We start from the raw sequence: 11,614 nt of genomic DNA on the forward strand, positions 1-11,614 counted from the left end.
GATTGCTGCTAGATGCTGAGGGTGCATCCAGCGTGGGGCAGTGATCCTGCCCTGCAGCCCCACCGCACTCGAGTGTGCACCTGTCTGGCTTTGCAGATACGGGGCAGGAGGAGAGCTGTGCTGCCCTCTTCTCCCAGAAGGGAGAGGGAGGGCCCCACTGAGATTAGGATGGGGGAATGGGAGGAGGATGGTGCTGCAACCTTAATAGCACCATCACCTCCTGAGGGAAGCTTCTTCTTCCTCACCCTTTCATCTTCCCCTGTCTGCACCCTCTCACCATTATGGTGGTTGGGTGGCATTGCCGTCTGTCAACGAGAGTTGATGATTTTTGACCCCTCTGTGGCTCTGACACCCAGGGCAGTGGGGTGATGCTGGGCACACTGGGGACATCCACTGTCCCAGCCTGTTTGTAAATGGCCCCTGTGCTTTAATGGTGCTCAGACAGGCAAAGCTGAGCTGGGGGCAGCCTCCAAGTGTGCTGGGACCTGGAGCAGGGAATGGATGGATGGGTTTTTGCCTGATGTCCCTGGGCTGTGCCCTTTGGGCTCCAGTGCAGAATCCCAGCCTGGCTGCAGTGTGAGCTGCTGGGATGGCCCCTGGAAGAGCCTTTCCCCCTCTGCCCTGTTCCTGGGCACACAAGCTCCCAGCTGTGGTTTATCTGGGGCAGTGTGGGAGTGCTGTGGGTGGTCCCTGCCCAGCTCCCTGGGCTCACCTGTTAGTGGGACTGTGCAGATTCCCAGGTCGTGCTGATGCTGGCTGTCCATAGGAAAGCCAGCCTGGATTTTTGGTGAGTGCCTTTGTTCCTGCTCTCCTTCTCAGATGATCGATGGCGAGGCATTCCTTTTGCTGACGCAGGCTGACATAGTCAAGATTATGAGTGTCAAGCTGGGCCCGGCACTCAAGATCTACAATGCCATCCTCATGTTCAAGAATGCTGATGACACCTTAAAGTGACTTTTCTTGGCCCGATCAGGACCCTCCCTCAGCATCGGTGCTGCCAAAGTGTCTGGTCAGGACAGAGATTCCCCCAACCGACCGTAGCTTGTCATGTCTGCTCATGTCCTTTCAGATGCCACATCTCTGCTCTCTCACCATTCCCTCTCCCATCTTCTTCCCTCCACACTGCCCTTCTCTTTCAGTGCTGGGTACAGGCTGACCCCAGGCCCTGGGGGTGGCTGCAGGGATGGAGGGTGGATGTGGGACTGGCCTATCTTAGCAGCATAGATGTCCCCATGTCCTGCTGTGACTGCACTGGTTCAGGGGGTGTTGAGGGAATGAGGGAGCATTGTGGAGGGTGTAACAGCTGGGGACTGAAACCACTACTCCACTCACCTAGATGTGGGAAGGGACTGACTGCCTGCATCTGTGCTCAACCATTGAAGGGCTGTTCTTGCCTTTGCTCAGCAGCTGAGAAAGATTTGGGTTTTTTCCCTTACTGTGATCCTGTGGCGGGGCTTGTGCTGACACCATTTCCAAGGGACGCTCCCAAGGAGCTTCTCCTCATTTTGCCTTTTTTTCTGAATTCTTTTCACTTTTTAAGGCCAGATGATGACTTTGCTTTGCCCCTTCGCTACACTGGAAAGCAGCGACCATCTCTTGCCCCTTCAGAAATCAGGTGTCCTGGCTGCTGCTCTGCCCACGACTAGCGCCTGTGCTCTGTTCCTCTCTCCTGTAATGCAGCAGCCTCAGGACCCTGTGGGGCCAGAGCTGGCTGGGGACAGAACAGACTCTGTTTCTTCTTGAGCTTCAGACTGTTTTGTCCAGCACTTCTCCAGAAGAAAGGATGCTTGGATAACTTGTTCCCCTCACAGCAATTAAAGAATCCTCTGAAAAGGAGAGTTGAACCCTCTTTGGTTCATGTATTAGGAGCAAGGTGCTCTAGAGTGGAGACAACTGCCAGGGACAAGATGCGTCCATTGCTCCATAGGCAGATCCGCAGTCGCCTCTGAAGGTATTCCTGAGTTGGCTGACTCAAGCTGCCAAGCTGCCTTGTCTCATTTTTTACCCTCACAAGGCAGTCAGGTTTTGCTGTCTGAAGAGCTGGATCCTCTGTTGTCCCTGGATCCCTTACCTGCAGAGCTAAGAGAAACCCAGAACTTAACTGATTTGTTTCTGTCCTTTTTGGAACGTAGCACCTTTTCAACAAGGGCACAAGCACTTTGGGAATGCTTAGGTAGTGCTGTCCCTTTTAATTTCCATTAAAAGAGAGACCAAAAGGGCTAGGGCTGCAAAGCCAGGGAAGCCAACATGCCTGTGGGTCCTCGAAGAGTCCCTGTGCCTCCTGGCAGCACCCATGCTACTCTCCATGATCTGTCATCCTGTGTGTGCCCACTGTGGGAGCCATTGGAGCAGTGCAGTGCTGGAGGACGGCCACCTTCCCACAAGCTCTCCATAGTCTGCAGCAATGTGATCCCAGTCCCATGGTCATTTTCTTTCCCCTTCCCAAGAATGACATATCAGTAGCAAAACAATCTCCCCCTTTCCCAGTCCTCAAAGGCAGGGATGAAGAGATGTGAGCAAGTGTACCAGCAAGATGTCCTGGAGCAGCACTGCCTTGCAAGCCACTGTCACACCTGGGTCAACCTGTTCAAGGCTTCCTATGGAAATGTAGCATTTTGACTCTTTGTTATTGAATATTTGGGGTCACATTTGACCTGCTCTTGAAACGTCTGCCACTTGCTTTTCACGCAGGACTTGCAACTGGTCCATGTCTTTGTTTTGTCAAGGCTTGCGTTTGATTTAGGCAGCTTTCCCTCTCTTTTCCTTATTTATATCTTTCCATCTCTTCAAGCACTGCAGTGTGGCAAGCTGTGGAGAGAGGGACTGGTAAGGAACAGCTATGCCCCTGGTTCCCACAGTCGCTCCCCACAACACCCTTGGTCTGCAGTAATGGTCCTGAAGTTGATCTCTTCATCTGATGGAGAGTCTCTTTCTGCACCACTGTGTGCTGGGGAAGAAGAGGAGTAGCCCTGGGACCTTCAGCTGTGAGACTGCTAACGATGCTGAGACCTCTCCAGGTGTGCTCAGGCACGAGAGGCACTGGACATGGCTATTGAGTTTACAAGGAAATATGAAAGCATCCTGTTTTCGTCTTCTCCATTCCCATGTGTGAAGTTATTCCTTCTGTTGGGGAAGGGACTAAGCACCATCCCAGGGTGCTGGGAGACGAGCTGCTACTCAGGCATCAGATCTGAAACTACTGTGAAGGATGGAGAGCCTTGTGTCTCACAGGGCTGCCTGGGCCTAGCAGAGGTGGTTGGAAGCTTAGAAGGTCCTGATGAAGGGGAATAGGAGGCATGAGCCAAGCCCTGGCTGGACCACAAGTCTGAGTACAACCAGCACCACCGGCTCTTGCTCCACTGTCGGGTGCAATCAAGCCGTGCTCTGCCTGGGCACCAGAAAACAGGCAGAGCTGCATCTCCACACTGTGCCAGCCATGGCACTGCCTGACCTGGGCCCTCCTCACCTCCCGTGAGACAGCAGACACAAACTGAACAGGATTGCCAGGGTGCTGCCGCTTGGCTGGGGGGCTCTGGCTGCACAGCTGGAGCCCAGGTCTCCACTAGGTCTGAGCTCTGCACAGGGAGCAGCTGTCAGGAACACCAGCCCCACAAGAAGGATGATGAGAGATGTGAGGGTCTGTGTCACACACCTGCGGAATTGAGCATCACTTCATCAGCCTCTTAGGCTCACTCAGCTGTTGGGGTACAAAGCTGTTGGATTCATCTGGGTGAGGGAGTTACAGGTGGTCAAGGGCTGTTTACTGTTAAAACTTATAACCTTCTTGTGTCCTTTAAAACTAAACCAAAAGGATCGTGTGCGTATATGTGGATGGGTGTTCATGGGAGTACCATGACACCATTCCCCCACTGTTGGTGTGTCACTGTTCAGGGTGGTGGTCTCTGTGGCTGTAAAGGCAGCAGATGCCTGTCACAGGATCTCAGGTGATGTGTCCTTCATGAGCAGTTGTCCCTGGTCCACAGGGAAGCCAGAAGAACGAAGGTTTGCTGTACCCCTGGCCTTGGCAAGTCCTCCATCCCCATAGAGTGGGAGTCCCCTATCAGCAACCATCAAGGACAGCTGTGACCAAGGCAGAAGCACTAAAGTTGTTTGTCCTTCCCCTGTTGCCTGACCAGATTGCTCACAGGGATGTTCACTGATGAGTCACTAAGAAGCCAGAGGGGAAAGTGGGGCTGCATCTGGCCCACAAGTTCCTCTCTGGGACTTTTCTGAGAGATGTGACTGCAGCCAAAATTTCTAAGTCAATGAAGTCAATTTTTGAAGTCAAATGGTTTTTTGACTGGAGGCTCCCAAGCCTATGTTTCTGCCATTCCTGCCCCTGCAACTGGTGTTGGCAGGGCTTAGGTGGAGCCATGGAAGAGATCCTACCACATGCACCAGCCTCGGGCATGGAATGTCTTTTGTGGGGGCTGATCTGTGGCTGATTCTGGGTGCATGAGAGCAGTTGGAGCCTCTTGGAAAAGTGTTTCTCCCTCCTCATGGGAATAGGCAGAATTGGCACACTACGAGCCCAAGTCTCTGTTTCCATGAGAGCAGGCAGCCTGAAGTTCAGCAGGCTGAAGCTTTGTGTCTGTCCTGCCAGAGCACAGCTGCCTACCCCTACCTTCCTCTGCTGATTTCCATGGCGATCACTAGCACTTTTAGAAAAGAGAAAACCCTCCAAATTGTCCAGGAGGGTCGAGGGCTTAGGGCAGCTGCTGTCTGCAGAGGCACATTTGGGGCCATGAGTGCAGTGAGTGCATTGGAGAAGAGGAGGGAGCTGAGAGAGGGATGTGACTTGGCCACTCCCGTTCCTTACTCCTCAGCTTTCAGGAGAGAACTCCTCAGGTGAGCAGAGGGAAAGACAAGAGGGCTGTAGCCAGGCTCCCTTCTTCCAGCCCAGACTTTCCCTCTGGGACCTGAGCCTTCCTTTGTCCTTGGAGGGGAAAATGGGGAGCATATTGTGGAAAGAGTGTGATTATGATAACAAAAGCTTTTTGCACTTTCATTCATTTTGCACTCTTTTTTTAATTTCTTTTTTTCTGCGTTTTTTTTATATCGGTGCCTCCTTTCTGTGTTTTCATAACAAAAATCCTTTTGTTGTACTCAGTGCAGCTATTCCAGAACTGTGTGTCCTGAGCGTACAGAGTTTTAAAGGCCCTATATATATAAATTTATAGGGGTGCAAAAGTAAATTTATATATATAGATGATGGTGTGATGTGTTTCGTCAGTGTTTTAAAATAATAAACGAATGTGAGAAATGGAGGCCTGTGCAGTGGGAGCAGTCACTGCGCCACAAGAGCGGTCGCTGTGCCACAAGAGTGGTCACTGTACCATGGCAGTGGTCACTGTGCAGGAGTGGTCACTGTGCAGGAGTGGTCACTGTGCAGGAGTGGTCACTGCATGGCCGGGGTGGTCATTGTGTGGCAGGAGAGGTCAGCGGAGGGGTCACTGTGCAGAGGGAGGGGTCAGCAGAGAGGGAGGGGTCAGTGCAGCGGTCACGTCGCGCAGTCACTGCGCGACCGGAGGAGTCACTGCGCGACCGGAGGAGTCACTGCGCGACCGGAGGAGTCACTGCGCGTTGCAGCGCAGGCCCCGCCCCCAGCACAAGCTCCGCCCCTCCACAGCGTAGGTCCCGCTCACTCATGAAGCCCCGCCCTTCTGCGTGTTCCGCTGGGTCCCGCCGCTCGCCCCTCCTGCAGCGCCCCCGGGGCGGGCAGGGACAGGCACACACACAGGGACAGGGACGCACACAGGGACAGGCACACACAGGGACAGGCACACACAGGGACAGGGACGCACACAGGGACAGGCACACACAGGGACAGGCACACACAGGGACAGGCACACACACAGGGACAGGCACACACAGGGACAGGGACACACAGGGACAGGCACACACAGGGACAGGGACGCACACAGGGACAGGCACACACAGGGACAGGCACACACAGGGACAGGCACACACAGGGACAGGCACACACAGGGACAGGCACACACACAGGGACAGGCACACACGGGGACAGGGACACACACAGGGACAGGGACACAAGCGCAGAGACGGGGCAAGGAACGGGGGCAGGGACAGAGATAGCGACAGGAACGCTTTATTTATCCCACCGCGAGGCGCAGGAAGGGAATCCCGGTGCCCCCCCACTGGTCGCAATCAGGGGAGCGCTGCCTGCTGGGAGAGAGGGTGGGCTCTCCCGCCCCGGCAGCAGCGGCTTCGCGTGGCTTCAGCTGTGATGAGCCCCAGCAGGACCAGCAGCCCGGCTCCCAGCGCCAGGCGCACTGCGTTGCACAACGTGTAATCTGCAGGGGACGGGAAGGGACGGTCAGTGGGAGCCCCTGGGAGGAGTCCTCCGGGAGATCCCAGACCAAAGGTATCCTCCAAGGGGATTCACAAGGCACTGAGGACTAAGAGACACAAGGACAACGGGACACACTGGGGAGTTCCTCGGCTAAAGAGAGATAAAGGGAAGTTCACAGGGAGCAAAGGGAGCCCCACGGGCTTCTGTCAGCTTCACCTCCCACATCCCTCTTTCCTGGAACACCCTCTACTCATAGCCTCTCCCCTGTCACCCCACCCACTGGCACCAAAGGAACATTGAGGTGACCCTCAGCTGCCCCTGCCAGCCAGATTGTGCCACTGAGATGTGACAAGACAAATGAGTGTCTCCAGGGCTGGTAGGTGCAGGGATAGTGTCCTCTGACTCTTAGCCCCAACTCTCAGCCCAGTGACCTTGTGTCTATAGGGTCTGTAGATCGTCTGTAGGATCTCTGAGGAGTTGGCCAGGCTCAAACAGCTGAAGGAAGCTGAAATCCTCTGCTTGTATCCTTCTTACAGCTGCTTTCCTCTCTTAAATCCTCTTTTCTAGTTCCCCCAGGATGTGACAGGTTGCAAGGAGGAAGAGAAGAGTAGCTGGGGGGATGTCTCACCTCTCACCACCAAATCCAGGGTCTTGCTGACAGCAGACCATTCTATCGAAGCATTCTTGGTGAAACATTGGCAGCTGTAGCGGCCCCCCTCACCTTTCTGCACATGGGAGAAGTTGTAGTCATCTTGTTCCCTTGAGAGTACTTGGGCTTGGATCTGGCCCTCCAGGTACAGGAAACAGCCAGTACTGTGGTATGTGGTGGTGCAACGGAATATCACATCGGTTCCTGCAGTCACCTCACGTCCAGGCAGGACAGAGAAGTCAGGTCCAGGGAGACGGATCCCTGGGGGGACAGGAGAGGGCTTGAGAAGACATACCTAGGTTTGACATGGTGCCAGGAGCCACCAAGAACTCCATGAACCCATCAACAGGTTTAGACAAAGGTGAAGATGGTCCCCACCTCTCCAAGCCAGAGAAGAAGAGAAAACCCCTGCCCATCATATGGATAGGGAGGCCAAGTGCCTGCATGCATCCCAGTCTGCACCTAGGGTATGTGACCCTGCGAGAAGGGGCAACAGCACATCTCTCACCTGTCACCATGACATCCAGGCCATCGCTGCGAGCCAGCACAGTGCCTCCCTCCAGGTAATGGCAGTTGTAGGTACCTTTGTCCTTATAGGTGGCATTAGAGATGGAAAACTTGGCCCTGCAGCCACTCTGCTCCAGGGTACGGAGCTGGTAGCCATCCTTGTACAGTATGAAGTTCCCATTGCCATGCTGGCAGCTGCAGCAGATGGTGGTGAAGCCTCCTGGTGGGATCACCCCAGGTGGCTTCAGGAAGATGGAGATTCTGGGGGCACCTGCACAGGGAGAGAGAGATGCTACCAGAAAGATAGGGAGCCCCCAGCAGCTGCCCTGACATGAGCCTGGGGCTGCCTCTGGGCACCCTCTCCACACAAGGGTGAGTTTTGTTCCATGAGGCTGCAGAACTGCCCTAGGAGATGGTTGGGGACCAGAGATGAGTCCAAACTCCCCAACTACCTCCCCAAGATACTCACTTGGTGTAGCCTTGCTCTGTGCCACCAGCCAAGCACCTGCAAGAGAAGCAGATGTTACAGAAGATGTGTAACATCTCTGTAAGTCTCTGGATGCCTCCTGCCACCCTCTGGGAGCCTGCGCAGTCTCTGGCACTCACAGAAGGCCAACACATGGGTCACAGGCAGCATCGTATTCCTCTTGGCTCTCTCTGTACTCGACCCAGCAGGGCTTCTTCAGAGGAAGGCTTTGGCTGGAGGCACTGAGCAGCTGGGTGGCTTCTTGTGGATCCTGATATGACCTCGTTGCCACAATCCACCTTCTGTCCCACAGCTTGGGTTTCTGCAAACAAAAATGCAGGGCTGGGACAGTTGAACTGGAACCACAATGTCCCAGTCACATGCCCGGGTGTGTGCCCTCGTGATGACTTGGTCTTAGGATCCTGCAGACCCTGGGAGAAAAGCCAGAAAAAACTTTTTTGTTTCTCTTTCTTAGTTCTGATCACCTGATGGGGAAATGTCTTCCCTTCTGTCTTGTGAAATAGGGAGTTATTTTGCAACCACAAAACCACAGGCTTGGTGGCTCAACAGAACGGAATAGGACGAAAGGAACTTGGCTTCCCTTTTGGCCTTCTCAAGGGCTGTTTTGTTCCCCCAGCCTGTGGTGTCTGTCACTGGGGGAGGGACAGCAATACCTCCAACCTGTAGGTCTGGATGCACCTTTCAGGGATGGTCTCAATCCCCATCCACCCAGGCTTCCTCATTCCCACACTGTGGGAGCAATGGAACATCCTTACTCCACATCGCTGCTCCTTTCTACCCCACCTGGAGCCAGACCTCCAACCTCAGCTGCATCTTGACTGGGCTGGCCAGGGATGTAGACAGAGCTCCCTTTGGCTATAATGTAGGGCTGATTAATCAGGGGAAGTTACTTGCATTTTCAGGTGATGTGGGAGCAGGGAATAGATGGATTGTGGCATTGGAGTTGTGTGGGACACGTGGCAGCTTGTCTAGTGGTCCTGCTCTGAAGGCTACAGTGTCTGTAGCTCCCTGTCCTCCTGTGAGCTGCAGGCAGCATGTCCTGCCCCCCTCTCTATGTGCAACCTCTTCCACAGTTGGAAAAGTAGGGAGGACTCCAGGCTGGGCAGGTGGGTTTTATATGGGTGTAACCCAGGGGGAAAACGCAAAGTGGCCACTGGCCTTCTCCAGAACCCCTGTGGTCCCTCCTAGACCCTCTCCACCCTTTGCTTTCTTCCCCCTTCAGCCCTTTTGGTCTCCCTTGGAGATATCATGAGCTAGGCGAAGTTTTGGCAGCAGGGTGCCCTATGGCCTCCTCCTGTTCTGGGTACCTGCTCTGGGCCCATCTCCTGAATAACTCCCTTTTGCCACCTCCAGGCTCAACTGATTCTTGGCATCTCCTTGGAGAGTCTCCTTTCAGGCCCATTCACCTCTGCAGCCTCCACTGGCCATACCAAACTGCTCTGACCTTACCAGAGCCTGGAGAAGAATGACCCCTGGCCCACCCTGCAGGCTCTGCCCTGGCTCTCTCCATCTGGGATGAGTTGGTGGCATCTCTATGGGGCTCATCCATGGGCATATTGGACTCCTTATGTCCCTCTCCAGAGAGGCACATCCCTTGTCTGGATGCACATCCAGGGCATGGGAGCATGGAAAGGGCTTTCCCCTCTGTCATCACAGTTAGAAGTTACCACATCCAGTAGCCTGAGAGAGACAAGGCTTCCACAGCTCCAAGCCTCCAGATCCAACCAGTTGTAGAGCCATCATAGGACACATGGGGATACACACAGATGCAGCCAACCTCACAAATCCATACAGGCGCACACACCCTGACACAAACAGCACCAACAGCCTCATCCTGCTGAGTAGGATGTGCCCCTTATTGTTCCCCTTGAGGCACATTTGAGCTTAAATATAAAAAGCTTTAATGAACTACAGCAGTGAATTGGGAAAGGGAGGGGCTCCAAGACCTGGGTTTTTAGCCCATTACCTGGAGGGGAAAATGCTCCCTCCCTGTCCTCCACCTGGTGCCAGGGAGTCCACAGAGACCACAGGAGAGGAGAGAGCAAGAGAGCGTTTATTGTTTGGGTAGAGACATATATAAGCTTTAGGGGGATTTACAGAATAACCAATTAAAAGTTCAGGGGGTCTTACAAAGTTACCAGTGGTAGGCAAGGGTTAACAACCAACAGAAAGGAATAGATAAAGACCAATGAGAAAACTTCGAGTTATCTCCCAGACATTCCAAAGCAGAGTTAAGGCCGAGAATCCTGGGAAGAAGGTGAGTTTGCAAAAAGATTGCAAAAAAGCCATTTTGAAAACATGTTCACTTAAACAACATTAAAAACTTCTGTTTTTACAACATTTGGGTTGATTTCTTCATTTTTCCCACCAGCCCACTTCTGACAGGACTTCTTCCGTTCTATATATTGAAGGTCCATTGCCACATTGAACAATGTATTATCGGAGTCCTACTATCATGAAGCACTTACCTGCACACCATTGTGGTCAGGAGCAAGGGGACAGAAGGAAGAGCTGAGAAGGTTTCCTTTGAGAGGTGTCCCCTGAAGTTTGTCCTACATTCCCCCTAAAGCAGCATGCCCTACAAGTTACTTCTTCACATGTTCCAAGTGGTTTCCAGGTCTTTATGGTCTTCATACAGCCTGTGGACTGCAGTCCAAGTAGCCTCAATGTGGTCTCCTTGGGGTCCTTGTGTGTCCTGGACAATCAGTGTGATGTCCTATCGTAACAGTCCATAGGGCCTAAATTAGTCTTATGTGATCTATACAGTGCAAGTGATGTCCATACGGTCCCCATGATCCGTTTGATATGGTTTCTTCATCCAGGACAGTGAAGATGATTCTGAAGACTGTCATAGGCAGGAGACCAGAACTGGGTCTCCCTGGGGTCTCTCTCCCTTCAAGCCTTGTCCTGAACACTGATGTCCCCCAAGGAACTTGTGGACACTCACTGGTGTGCTGCCCTGCTGGAGCAGCCAGCACCCTGTAGTGAGGCAATAAGTGACAGAGAGATGAATGGATGGATGGATGGATGGATGGATGGATGGATGGATGAATGGATGGATGGATGGATGGATGGATGAATGGATGGATGGATGGAGAGGGTCTATGAGACCCTGGTCTGAGATAGTTGCCCTCCACAATCACACAACCCCTTCCTATATCTTCCTGGATGCATGTCTGGCTCCCTTATGTGGCCCTCAGGTATGTCTTGGTTCCTCCACACCCTTAACATATGTATTGGCCCTCAGTTCTCACCCGGACACATGTCCTGGTCCTATCTCACCCTAGGAACCCCTGTGGATGGCCACAGATCCAGTTCTGTGCCCAGCTGAGTCCACAGCTTGGATCCTTGCTGGCCCCATAACTCACCAGGCCCTCTGTCCTTGACTGCCCCAGGCTCAGGGACTCTGCAGGAGAGGGACAGCCCATGTCTTTCATTGCCCAGTGCCAGTGCCTCTAGAGATAGCTTTCTCAGTGCCCTCCATGCCCTCAGATCCTCCCATTCCTTCCGTCCCCACACAGTTCTTGTGATTGGGGGATGTTCTCGTCTGCCTGTGCATGGGAACATGCCACATGGGATCTACCACATCCACGAGGCAGGGACATCCCTGTTAGAGGTGACCTTTTTGAAGGAGTCAGGTGGGCTCATGATCATTCCA

The 11,614-nt window shown here is 53.5% G+C and overlaps 2 protein-coding genes across 6 annotated transcripts in view; one reads left to right on the forward strand and one right to left on the reverse strand.

Moving 5' to 3' along the window:
• L3MBTL1 (L3MBTL histone methyl-lysine binding protein 1) overlaps window positions 1-5,267 on the forward strand; it is a 29,027-nt gene extending 23,760 nt beyond the window's left edge. For 3 of the 4 annotated variants that reach the window (XM_050313515.1, XM_050313514.1, XM_050313516.1), the window contains one exon: window positions 820-5,267. In XM_050313515.1, coding sequence (XP_050169472.1) covers window positions 820-954 — 135 coding nt within the window. In that variant the 3' untranslated portion in view covers window positions 955-5,267. The remainder of the gene's footprint in view (window positions 1-819) is intronic. The other variant, XR_007628743.1, reaches the window with a different exon arrangement.
• An 881-nt stretch (window positions 5,268-6,148) lies between these two features.
• LOC126639058 (leukocyte immunoglobulin-like receptor subfamily B member 3-like) lies at window positions 6,149-8,252 on the reverse strand. 2 transcript variants are annotated; one of them, XM_050313522.1, is made up of 5 exons: window positions 8,076-8,252; window positions 7,939-7,974; window positions 7,471-7,740; window positions 7,035-7,223; window positions 6,149-6,314 (listed from the first exon to the last, which is right to left on the reverse strand). In XM_050313522.1, the coding sequence occupies exons 1-5, from the start codon at window positions 8,104-8,106 to the stop codon at window positions 6,169-6,171; spliced, it is 672 nt and encodes a 223-aa protein (XP_050169479.1). In that variant the 5' UTR covers window positions 8,107-8,252; the 3' UTR covers window positions 6,149-6,168. The 2 variants fall into 2 exon arrangements, with proteins under 2 accessions (XP_050169479.1, XP_050169478.1); XM_050313521.1 differs by having other exon boundaries at window positions 6,942-7,223.
• Window positions 8,253-11,614: the final 3,362 nt, after the last annotated feature.

Source organism: Myiozetetes cayanensis, unplaced genomic scaffold (assembly GCF_022539395.1).
Source record: "Myiozetetes cayanensis isolate MyiCay16 unplaced genomic scaffold, myiCay2020 scf19, whole genome shotgun sequence".
NCBI lineage: Eukaryota > Metazoa > Chordata > Aves > Passeriformes > Tyrannidae > Myiozetetes > Myiozetetes cayanensis.

Bases quoted from the DNA above. Each gene is read 5' to 3' on its own strand.
- LOC126639058 (XM_050313521.1), bottom strand. From the start codon at position 8,106: ATGCTGCCTGTGACCCATGTGTTGGCCTTCT. The intron at 7,741-7,938 runs GTGAGTATCTTG...CTCCCTGTGCAG, and splicing joins ACAGAGCAAGGCTACACCAA to GTGCCCCCAGAATCTCCATC. The intron at 7,224-7,470 runs GTGAGAGATGTG...CTGTCCCCCCAG, and splicing joins CCTGGATGTCATGGTGACAG to GGATCCGTCTCCCTGGACCT.